The 13344-nt window shown below is 36.2% G+C and overlaps 2 protein-coding genes across 2 annotated transcripts in view; one reads left to right on the forward strand and one right to left on the reverse strand.

Moving 5' to 3' along the window:
• LOC144444481 (ras-related protein Rab-20-like) overlaps positions 1–13344 on the forward strand; it is a 298311-nt gene that overhangs the window by 126985 nt on the left and 157982 nt on the right. The window lies entirely within an intron of this gene.
• The window catches only part of LOC144444277 (uncharacterized), a gene marked incomplete at its 3' end in the record, with an annotated part of 29177 nt that overhangs the window by 10609 nt on the left and 5224 nt on the right, over positions 1–13344 (reverse strand). Inside the window, exons 4-9 of the mRNA XM_078133690.1 lie at positions 12374–12706; positions 10129–10488; positions 2231–2662; positions 1516–1635; positions 773–910; positions 140–256 (exon numbers count right to left, since the gene is read on the reverse strand). Of these exons, the coding sequence (XP_077989816.1) occupies positions 140–256; positions 773–910; positions 1516–1635; positions 2231–2662; positions 10129–10488; positions 12374–12706 (1500 nt within the window). The remainder of the gene's footprint in view (positions 1–139; positions 257–772; positions 911–1515; positions 1636–2230; positions 2663–10128; positions 10489–12373; positions 12707–13344) is intronic.

Below are 13344 nucleotides of genomic sequence, written 5' to 3' on the forward strand. Positions count from 1 at the left end.
TCACTTTCGTCCTGTCCAGTTCTAACAAACTAAGGCAAGTATCTTGCATATACGGCTATTTTATCATCTTGGTGGGTAGCGCAAGTAAATACTTCCTGTGAACATATTTGTAATATACTGTATCAATTATTGTCCTTACCGCAATCATTTTCATCAGAACCATCTCGACAATCTTTGATAAAATTACACCGCGTTGTGATGTTCAAACATTGGCCATTGTCACAGGCAAACTGATTTGATGTGCAATTTGGATACACTGAAGTAAAACATAAAAAAATCACTCTGATATGTTACCAAATTGGAGATGATTTGCTCATTGATAAGTAATAGTTAATATCATCCTAGTTGTATCTGATGGTCTTGACAATTTCTGTCTTTGTTTATCATGCCAATGTGTATACGAGTAATAGCATCCGAGTATCAAATGTTTGCTGAATTGACATAGGCTAGTTCAGTCGTATGCACTCCTACTTAATACTTCAGTGCTTTGACAATTGTCAAGGTAATTATATGGCACAGGAAATGCGAAGAAAGAACAAGACTTTAACCACAGTGATTCGTGCCGTAGGGAAAGCATTCAGTTTCAATCTGATGTGAAAATGAAAATTGTGGTTATGTCAATTAAAAAGTGTTTGAATATTGTCACTGAGACTTGCCGTGTGATTGATCTATGAGATCAAGCCTACGACTCGATCATCATTAACAAGTTTTTCAAGTGTGCTAACCGTTTGCACGAACTATCACCATATACTTGTTACTCAAGAAAACTTACCACAGTGTGATTCGTCACTGTTATCACCACAATGATCAATGAAATCACAGTAAAATGATAACGATATACATCCTCCATTTGAACAACGGAATGTAGATGAAGGACAGTCTAAAAAGAATAACTGACTTCCCATTAAAACTGAAATTATGAAAGAAGTGTCTCGCAGTAATAACAATATTTTTTAATTATTGAAAACAGGAAAATCCCACCCGGAAAGCTAGGTCCAAATGCATGGTTGCTAGTCAAATATGTTTTTCCTTGGATGTATATTGAGGTGTACAACCATAGGAGACTCTAAAATGTATTAAACGTACAATAGTTGCAATTCTAACACATCGTTTTCATGTAACCTTCAGTGATTGGCTTAGATCGTTTTGCGTCTTACGCACTAATGACTAACAGTGACCTCAAATTAAATAGAGTACACTCTAGTCATATTCAATTCCCAAAACTTAATGTTATTGCCAGGCCTTATTCATGCAGTATTAGATGTCAGATTACCCCTATTGCTGTTAGGGAAACAATTGCTACATATAACAGCCCTTCGGGTAATAGACGTCTACTAGCTAGTGCCCTCATATCCAGGTAATAAAGTATTAAAGTTTCAAACACCCAAACAATAAGCCTTCATGACAAAGAGAGCAAAACAATGTTAATCTTTGACAAGTGACCGTATACGTTTAAATTTCTGTCCAATATTACCGAAAATAGTCAATTGAACTATGTAGGACATATAAACGTACCACAATCAGCTTCATCTGAGTTATCTAAACAGTCGTTGACTCCATCACAGACATAAGCCTTGTTAATGCACTCCTTGCTGCCACATGAGAAATTATCAATACCACAACTCGAAGTCTTCCCTGTGTAGAAACAAATAAACCCAAGAAACCCCATTTGTATAGAGTACTGAAAATATCTAACAAACAAATAAAAAACACTCAAAAAACAAAACAAAAACATATATACGCCAGTTAAACCACAAATCTGCACAGTAAAATGCTTGCATCTAGAAGAGGTTAACAAGCTATATGCATAAAAGTACAGTCAATTTCGTCTCAACACCTTCATATGAATTTCTACTATTAATTTCACACCAACTATCTTAATCACCTAAAACAAATACAATCGACTATCGTTACATCTGTATGGTGGCCCAGGGCTGCCATACATTGTATGCGAATTGTTTTGATAAAACAAATAATAAAATCTAGCAAGATACCTGCCTACTTACATACCTTTTTAACTTCTTCCCTACCTACCTACCTACCTACTATCACATACATGTACATGCATGAATGTATGCACGCATCCATGTATGCGTGCATGACTGCATGTGCTTACGTACGTACGTACATACATACATACATACATACATACATACATACATACATACATACCTACATACCTACATACATACATACACACATACATACATTTTCTATATATTGGTCTTACCTATTGCTAGTTTAACACAGAGTGTAAAAGAAATTCTTGTATCGTTACATTCCATCAGCATGAACGTCATAGTAGTCGTTTCGAGAACAAGACACATGTCTGAACCAACACAGGCATCATTTTCATCTAGGGTTTTATTTTCTTGGCAGCTGGTTTTATTATCTACCCATGTGATGTCTATAAGGTCAGAGACTTCCGTGATATTTATAATTCTGTGTATCTGTATTATCTTTCCTATTCCAAGGCGCCAGATATAATTGACATAGTACATGAAGTGCTCCATTTCTTTGCCTGGTTTAATGTAAAGGAACGAGTAATCGTCTGTTTGACAATCTGATATGATGTCCCCGGATTCAGCAGAGTTTCTGTTTGATGCTCCATTTATTCTAAAGCACTTGTCCTGATATAGGCCCCATGATAGGTCATCGCACTCTGTAATTTGGAATAAGGGCAAACAATATTACATCTGATCAAAACCATCTACCGATAAATAATTGACGTTTTGTCGTCTTTCTGTCTTGTCTGTCTGTCTGTCTGTCTGTCTGTCTGTCTGTCTGTCTGTCTGTCTGTCTGTCTGTCTGTCTGTCCATCCGTCCGCCCGCCCGCCCTATTTTACCAACATTAATTATCAGGTTTAAAATTAAACACTTTTAGAGATACGGCAACATCTTATAGTCCTTCAATTGTTCAACTCTTTTAGCTGGGAGACGTTACATCAATTATGATAGAAAAATTACTTTTAAACATATTGATGTCTAACTCTGTTACTGTTCTTTCCATAAACCAAGTTACCCACTCTGTGTTGAAAAATTTAGGTGTTCATATTGTACAGGATAGCAATACGTGGTAATTACTTTACTTGTAAAATATTTGGTGGAACGATGATATATCATATATCATATAGAAACAATAACAACCACAACAAAAGCAACATGCCGCCAGGAAGATCTGTCTCAACCTGTATGTCTTTAGCGACATTACATGTACTTTGAACAGTATTGATGGTGCTTACTGTAGTTCGATGTACCGTTGTATATATCGATTACACTGCCCTTATGCATTGCAGTTTGTTTACAAATATACTGCTTTACTTCAGGAAGAGCACATGGTATATCGTGCCAGTAGTTAGTTTGATGGATACCGATGAACACATCAATCTTTGCACAATGTTCTAAGTGCACACCGTCTGGTTGGTTCTCACTGCCATCTATCCTTGATGTTTTCTTCCTAAATATATAAATGAAAGATCCGTAACCGTACCCATAAGGCTAAAAAGCAAGCCTTTCGATTTTGTTCCTGCATGTGTTATCAGAAACAGAAGTTCTATGCAAATAACTTACGAAATAAAACATGACATCGAAAGGCCATATAAGACACGTGCACAGTATTGTCAAGATTATATGAAATTTGAAGTCTGCATTCTGCCTAATTACCAAAATAAACATTAATTATGAAATGCATTATTAAAATAAACTAATTAGAAAACATCAACCTTTATAGAATACTCACTTTACTATTGATTTATGTACCAAATTATATTAAATGTTCAACTATTTGTTTTTCGAATAAAGTCAAATTCCCAGGATTTATCAATTATGCAAATTAAGGTCAACATGCTTTATAGGAAACGTGTGTTTATTATCAACAATGTTATCAACAATGTATATTCCAATATTTTGGAACCTAAGGCTTTTCAACATATTGTTTATTTAGGTGAAGTAATTAGTTCTGCAGAATTACCATTACAATATGCAAGACTATGTTTCCCTACTTCGAAAATCAATTTGAAACAACGACCAAATACTTGTTTGTATCTCAAAAATTACAAAAATGAAAAAAAAAAATCTGCAAAAACGTTTGTATCGATTTACAATTAACAAACCTCTTACGCAGGTTTTGCAATTTTGGAGAAGTTTCACATTGCTTTGTAAAGTTGGAAAACAGGGTAAAGTTGTTTTATGGATACATTTCAAAGCATAAAACCCATTTGTCCACTTTACGGTAAACCTGTCACTGTCAACTAGTTATGAATAGACCATGGAGGTTAGATAGAGGTTGTAGATCTTAGGGGTGCCTTAAATAAGTAATTACAAGAAAGAGGAGGGCTAGGGGAAATCAAGCCTAGTCTGTTGCATATGTCCTGGTCGTGTACCAATTCCATTTTCTAAAATGTAGTCCCTGTGTGTTAAAAGGTCCCCACCCCGTTCAAATATTGCCTAAAAACCCACATTAGTTTTGTTAAAATGCTGTCAGAGGTGAAAAGCACTAAGAGTCTCATATTTTTTTCATACTATAATCATGACATAAAATTTGAGTGGAGGCACTGTATTAATTAATTCCTGTGTGTGGATCTAATTGGCAAAGCTGAAGGCCAGAATTCCCTAACATTAGATTGGCATGAACACAACTTGAATTGCATTGCCTGGACCAAGATCCCACACTCCTTTAAAACTCATCACGTCCCTCATACTACAAATAATATATATTACAGTACATAATTCGTGGCAGTGGTGGGATGGAGTAGCGAGTAGCTAACAAACTCACAAAACGGTGCAAACTTAGCTAATGCAATTAGTCAAGGAGAAATTTGCCTTCCCCTCGTTTCATTGTCTAAAATATGGATCTCCTCCTCGAACCGTTAGTAAAATCCTACCCGCATTCCCTCGACCCCACACCTGTAACTGCTGAAGGTTCCCTTACCCAGTTTGCAAGGAACACAGAAGCAGTAATTATATTAAATAATGGTCATCTGATATGGTTGGTCATCAAACATTTGTAGGACTTTTCTCCCTTGATATTCGAAATATAGTTATTAAAAGGTTGACAGACAATGGAATATTGACAACTGACGACGATGGATAAGTCCTCACAATCATTTAACACAACAGTTCGCACCTTTAACGATAGGCGAGCTAATAAAAATAATATTTGAAGAGCAAATTGAATTACCAATCACTGAAGCTCAGGGGGTTCCCATCGGTCCATCGATAATTGCCAGTGTTTCCGCGATCGATTAGTCCTGCAATAAATAGCGGTTTATGAATACATGATGTATTTCTATCGTAATTTGTTAGCAAATTCCTGGTGACTGAGATGCGCTTACTTAAAAATACTACTATAGGTTGATAAAAAGCACAATATTCTGAATTAGATTGAGAGTAGATTAGGCTTGACATTACATTGTTTTATTTTATGCATTGTGCATAATAATGAATGCGATATTAATGTAGTGGAACTGGACAGCGGTCCTACTGGGGTTAGCAAGGACTGATGACGCCCACTGTTTGGATAGGCGGCATCCCCGGCTAAGTCTGGGGTAGCCCGCCCTCTGCGGCTAGGAAGTCAGACTGGAGCAAGACTGGATACAAGACTAACAGGAAGGGATATATTACCGGGACTAAAAGAAATGAAGGACCAAAGGGGAAGCCACAGTGCGGGAGCCTGAGAGGCGGTTTGGTTACTATATAATTCATTAGTTCAGGTAAGCATACTTCTGTTTGTCGTATCCTCGCGCGGCTTCATTTCATTAATGACAGATTTTCAACCATCGAAGTATGATTTGGTCATTTTATTGGGAAATATTTGTCTTGAATATATACAAGATTGATTGCAGTAATTGAAAATATATGACGCTTTGCATTATCATTGGTATTCAGAGTCTTGCATACAATCGAGAAAGATTGGTCACTCATCAGTTGCGTACCTGAATAATTACAATGTCTAGATATCGTCGACAAACTGGGTCCACTGTAGTGATATGCCGATTACAACTATACCAATGAGAATGTTGACATCAAATCAACATCTGAAACAAACCTAAGAATCTGAATATATGCAATACTCTGAATACACTCTATCATCGAGGGTTCAGCACTAGTACTGTCACTTAATCAGCATGAACACAAACAAAGGCAAGACAAACAGTCGATATGCCAATGGATTGGGACTATTTATAGATCACACTGGCAAGGTAACGGGGTGAAACCATTAGTAAACAGGAAAGGTATATGCAATCGATAACTTGAGCAAATATGAATCTGCTCTGATTTTGTCTGCTGACATGTGGAGAGATATTGAAGTGATGATTAGGGAAATGTATCATTATAAATGAAAAGAATATAAAGACAAGAAATTACAGCATGGCCTCACTTTCAGGTATAAGGCAGAGTTTTCTATTGCTCGGAGGTACCTCAGAGAGAGAGAGAGAGAGAGAGAGAGAGAGAGAGAGAGAGAGAGAGAGAGAGAGAGAGAGAGAGAGAGAGAGAGAGAGAGAGAGAGAGAGAGAGAGAGAGAGAGAGAGAGAGAGAGAGAGAGAGAGAGAGAGAGAGAGGGAGGGAGGGAGGGAGGGAGGGAGGGAGGGAGGGGGCACGTTATTTGTCAACCATTCAAGAATAAGCTGCACTTTGCATGTAAACAACCACCCAGATTCTATTGGCTTCCACAGTACTAGTGCACATACAAGTGATAACTAGCTCATATGTCCTTGTGTGAGCTCCATAGGAGAGATTTAGTATCGAATTGACCTGTACACAGGTCATATTTATCCCCCATGGTAGACAAAACGGAATAACACCCTGTACAGAATTCCGAGGAATTCATCAAGTTGTATGCAACTAAACTATATAGCACCAGACAAATAAATGATGTCTCGGCGTTTCCTCACTATTGTTCATCTAACCAAGTGAAAGAGGCATTTGGATCATATGGTTTACAGTCAAATTTTAAACCTTGTAATACTCTTCGGCAACTTCTGGTCATGCCAAAGGTTGCATAATTATAGCAGTCCTATCTATGAAATCACATGTGAAGGAGAACATGGACTGGACTGCAATAGCACATACATTGATGCGACAGAACGCACCTTTAAGCACATTTCACGAAACATCGGCATCCAAGTGCCGTTACTTCAGCAAAGTTACTTTGTCAGAATATCACTCATCTGCCGTCATCATACATCATTGCCTGTGGTCTCCAATATATGTAAATTGAATATAAACATTGATGGAACCGGAACAGGTGTTTGGTGTGAAATATACATAGTATACACATTTTGGGCTAAATTGCTTGTATTACCGAGTTCTTGTTTTTGTCAGTTGCTCATTGTGCAGCAAATACTAAATACTCTTTCTTTCTATCTGTCTCGAGTTCTACGTCTCCGCATTTCATTTCTATGTTCGTTACAACCGAGAAGTCCGAATGCCTTTGTATCACATCAAGCTGACCTGCTTTGAGGGGCATTTTCGTCAGTAATCGGCTTGGAATTATGTGAGATTTCCTGTCCCAGCTGATTTCAGTTGTTTACGCTTTGCTGCTAACACATCTTGACCTCATTGTTGATAATACTTAGACCATAATTAGAGTCACACAAATATCTGTCAATGGATTTTTTAGTAAATCGATATCGAATCAGACTTATGTACTTTGTCTTTCTTCTTACGTATATAAATAAATAAACTCTTGCTAGTAGTTTGTTCAGATTGTGAGGCGGAATCGCTTGTAACTTTGTTTCTTCTAGCCTGACGCCAAACTTCAAGTATTTAGAATATATGGGAAACAAGTATTGATGGTAACGTAAATTACATTTATTATTCAAAGCAAATGGCCATTTGCATTACATTATTTGTATTTGTCAAACCTTTTAGACAACCATGACTTTTGTATTTTACATCTTTTGACGGACAATTCCTTGTTATATTCAGTAGATAACGTACCTATGTATGTTGATGTATCGCCAGACCACCACTGTGTAACCAATGCATAGGCGATGAAGTCCATTTCTTCGTTGTCAAGAATACTAAGCAAATGGCTTTCTCTATCTAGACAGTGGTTTTCTGCCTCGATCCATGTCACTTTGTTCTGTTCCAAGAAAGACTGATAACATCTACCATTATGGAGAGTCCAGTTGTCAGACTTACATTTGTAATCTTTGGATTTGATAGGAACGACGAATATAAAAAAACAACATAATTTACAACATGTTTTACAGCAAATAACAAACCACGGAACCAAAGATTCCAGAGATGTCGAAAATGAGAAATCATAACATTTTCCCCATCGTCATTCATTCATTCATTCATTCATTCATTCATTCATTCATTCATTCATTCATTCATTCATTCATTCATTCATTCATTCATTCATCCATTCATTCATTATCAGTCACTCACTCATCCACTCACCCACTCACCCAAACAACCAACCACGTACACACAAATGAATGAAGGAATGAATGAAGGAAGGATTGAATGAATAAGGAACGAAGGAAGGGAGGGAGGAAGGAAGTAATACAGTGAACTTAGACATTTAAACCGTTTTCAACTTTAAGTTCACAGAAGGCAGGACTGAATAAAACAGAACATCCAACTGGTGCTACAACACCTTGAAAAGTGTAAAACAAATTCTAAGTACATCTTTCTATAATGCCCAAACAAATGACAACAGTAAATATTATGAACAGACTTAAATAAGTTAACATTTACTTTACTAGAACAAAGAGAAAAAATCCCTAAAATTAAATTATCACGAATATAAAATAGACGAATTTGTCTAGTCATATCATTGTCATCCATAGAGCTGCTAAGAACAAATACATAAATATATTCATAAGAATTGAAAAACAAAAGGGTAGTAAGATTTAAATAATTAAATCGGGGGTGCTTAAAATCTTAAAACATTCTAGCACAATCACATTCAGGCAAATATTGTTTTCTGATTATGAGTAATATTGTGCTGCTATTGATAGATACTGTAAATTACAGTTAAGACGGTACTATTAGGCCTAAAAATAAACTATGTACATGAACAACATACCTTTATCCTGGCTTGACTTTAAAGTTGAATTTAGACGTGGCACACTTGTATATTCTGCCTCAAACCATAGATAAACGGTCGTATCAGCGCGACATGTGATGTGCAGTTTTGAATGGATGGATTCAATAATCGATGGTTGATTAGAATTGCAATAGTACCCGAGTAAAAATGTATCAGAGGGATATTCGGAAGAGAATACTTTGATATAGTTGTTTTGACAGTTAATCTGACTACCGTAAAAGTTAAAATCACTGAAATGTATTAATTCAAGGTGTATGATATTGGTCTGTGGTACCGTAATGGTAAAGCTTGTTTGGCATACATCATGAAATAAATGTCCGAAAAATATATATCCACATTCGAAATCACAAAAGTAATTGTGATTACATTGACCAGAGTTTCCACATGGAGCGCATTCTAAAATATAAAAAAATCATAATTTCAATTACAAATAGTGAAGATAAAATTCCAATTTTTACATTTGCACTGTAGACAACACAAATTACGAATAAAAAAGTGGGTGCCTAGAGGGGTGGATTTTTATGTGATGGATTATTTAGATGGTTAGTTTTCTCTTATACTTGTTATAAAAGATTGTTATCTGCTGGAAAGGGGTGAGATATACTTATAAAATAATTTAATATATAATACTTTGAGACATACGCCAACTACAACTACTTTCCCTGAGATTTTTTGCGTGTTTGAATAATTTTGAAGTCGAACTTTGCACGTCTGAGAATGACGTATTATGGACGGATGGATCCATGGAGGGATGGCCAGACATAGCCCATTGTACGTAGTTGTCCCACCGTCGGGGGACTAGAAATCGTCTTGGTCAGGCTTGGTCGGACATTTGCATCTTATTATAGTCGATATATGTACCGCATTATATTACACGAACTATGAAGCATGCATCTCTGTAAGATATTGAGCAATTATCAATATAATGCATTACGCAATGGAGTAACTCGCAAATGGCTCACTAAACTAAAACCTACTTCAACATGTTCGCTTCGTTATTAGTTGGTTTATTTGCATCGATCATGATATGAATGTTTGTTAATAATACATTATTTTACTAAGATTACCTTCTTCTTCTTCTTCTTCTTCTTCTTCTTCTGCATGCACTGTCAGGTGGAAACCTCTACTACTTGTAGAGTTATCTGAGGAGAACGAGAACCAGACCTCCCCCTCAGTTGATGTAAAATCTTGGGGTGCAGTAGTTCCACTCCATGACGTGATTGTTCTAGTATCTCCATATCCCGCAGAGAAGATGTCTGCATCATACTCTGAATCAAAGTCATGGAATGTTACTATTATTGTTTCTATGCTGCGTGCTAACCATCTCCACATACCATTATCAGGGTAGTTGGCAGGGTAGTTCGGTGTTGTTATGTTGAAACTATCACCAGGCAACACGATGATATGTGATACACCATCAGAGGTTCCTGATAATGATTTAACAAACAAACGAACAATATGATTAAGTGGTAGTTGCAATAGTATTAGCTGTAATAGTTGTAAATAAAAGCTGTCGCGAAGGAAAATCGTGATTGTACTGAGGAATGTAACGATCTGTACCGATCAACAGTAAACTGAGGAACAATGAAACATGAACTGTTTTTATTGTAACAGACGATTCCGATTAGCTCTAATGGCTGTAAATAGACTGATGATTTCTTATATGCAAAGAAATAACAATCTGTATTTATAATGAAAGGGTGCAAATGTAGATGACAAAAGATTAAACAAAAATTAAAGTCTGCACGTGCACAACTAACATACATTTGGATTATGCTTTCGATTGTATAAAACTTGAACTTGCAAGAATATTCATTCAATCGACTTATACACAAGAAAACTCTATTTACTGATAATATTTTAGAAATGACTTGTTTGCTATCTATCTATCTGTCTGTCTGTCTGTCTGTCTGTCTGTCTGTCTGTCTGTCTGTCTGTCTGTCAGTCTGTCTATGTGTTTGTTTGTTTGTTTGTTTGTTTGTTTGTTTGTTTGTTTGTTTGTTTGTTTAAATGAATGATTAAAGTTGGTGGGTTGATCTAAACATTATATGGCAATGTTGTCAGCAATGAGGTCACCATTGTCCTGACTTTTGTTTGTTGGCCACGACTATTTTGCTAATTATGTCTTTCAACATATACATGTAATTATTGCGACACAAATAATTGGGACTACAAAGGAAAACAAGGATTAGACCTAGAAACATTGTAAGTATCACCTTTAGCTAAACACTCTCGTAGCTATAATCGACTGGGACTCTATACATCCCCACGTGATTCCTAGGAAGATTAGGGAGGATATAAAAATACGACACTACAATCCCAAAATGAATGAGAAACACAGGCATTAAACCACCATGCCTCTACAATGAGTTTGTCATACCGCCACGTATAGCTCAGCTGTTACTATGGAACTTGTCAGGATGTGTCTCCCATGTTCAAAAACATCTATCAATTTCGATTCGACTAAAAGGGAACACATGACTATTAGGTAAATATAAAATGCTGGTCCATGAGTGAATAATGATTTTCGGGAAATGGGGCACTTTGAATTTAGGGTATGGTCAATATTAAATCCAATGCACTGTGAACCCTTCACCTTGAGCACATCCTCGATTACACATACTTTGCACCATATCTACTTAAGACATATTAGCTCATTAACTAAGATCATTAATTATGCTAAAAACCCATTCACACCGTCAGTTACATCAACGCACCTATTGTTCTTGATATCCTGGATACACATGCACAAATTATATGAAATGCCACACTTGCTTTTTTATCATTTAGTCGAATTACCGAAAATGATTAATTATGCCAAATAACCGTTTAAATTAATGAAAACAAATTTCATCCCAAACTTAATTGGACATGTTACTTTCGCATTGTTATCACATTTACTAAAACTCGAAGCTAGCTACGTATAATAAACAGACATTTTATCATTGTCAATATGTCCGAAGAAATCATATCAAATTGAAGCTAGTGCTTGTAAGATATGCCCGAAAATTATTACTTATGCAAATAACAATTACAATTGTTTTAAGCAAATCATCGTCAGGCTTGGTCGATGTTGTACGCCTCATCATCATCGATGCATGTATCATATTTATGTTATACTATAAGAAATGTGATGGTTGCATACTTAAGATAATCTAAGATTGCCAAATACACAGTATTATGTAAATGACTCACTAATCTAAAATCTTTACCAACAAGTTCAACAGGTTTAGAATGCATATTCTCTTCATTTTTAGGGTTATTTCCATAGATCTTGAATGTTTGTAAATAATAAGCTATTCCTAGTATTACCTTCTGCATACACTGTCAGATGGAAACCTCTACGGACTACAATGCTATCTGAGTAAAACTGAAACCAGACCTCCCTCTCAGTAGATATAAAATCTTTAGGTGCAGTAGTTCCACTCCATCGTTGGATTACTGTAGTATTTCCATATCCTGCAGATAAAGAGTCATAACCAAACTGTGTGTCAAAGTCATAGAACGTCACCATTATTTTTTCGGAGCTGCTTACTGTCCATTTCCAATTAACGTCAAGTGGGTAGTTGGCAGGATAGTTCTGTGTTGTTATGTTCAGCCTATGACCAGGCAACAAATTGATATTTGATTCACCAACATAGGATTCTGATGAGTTAAGAAAAGAAAAGTTGTGGTAAAACCAATAGTAGTAGTAGTAGTAGTAGTAGTAGTAGTAGTAGTTTGTGTAGTTTCCAAATAGACTGTTCATTTCATATATGCAAAACAGATAACATTACATACAATCTGTATTTGCAATAAAATGCTAAGATGGCAAATGCTAATCTATCCAAACATGCAGATGACAAAACAGTGAGTCAGTTCCTTCGCCTGGGGGTGGATTTGTAGGGGAGGGTCAGCCTGTTTTTGAAATTGGCAGTAGGGGGGTCAAGCTGTTTTGAAAATTGTAGATGGAGGGGGGGGGGGTCATTGTGGTTTGGATTGTGATGGAAGAAAACATTTTAGGTGCAGTAAAAATCCTTTTTCTACAATGGCATATAGCCTTGTCTGAAATCTGGTACATGTAAATATTTGTTCTTGTCACTGTTTCTTACATGAATTCTTTAATATTACTTATTACTTCAAACATAAATATACATATAAATATACATGTATTACCTAGCTACCACACTAGTTACAGAACAAGTCATGTAAATGCTTGGCTGTTTCACAATTGATTCTTCACTTATATTGCACTTTGGGGCAAAAGTAAACTTGAAGGTTTCGTAATGGTAATCTTCATGGGT

This window comes from Glandiceps talaboti, chromosome 13, assembly GCF_964340395.1.
Source record: "Glandiceps talaboti chromosome 13, keGlaTala1.1, whole genome shotgun sequence".
Classification (NCBI taxonomy): domain Eukaryota; kingdom Metazoa; phylum Hemichordata; class Enteropneusta; family Spengelidae; genus Glandiceps; species Glandiceps talaboti.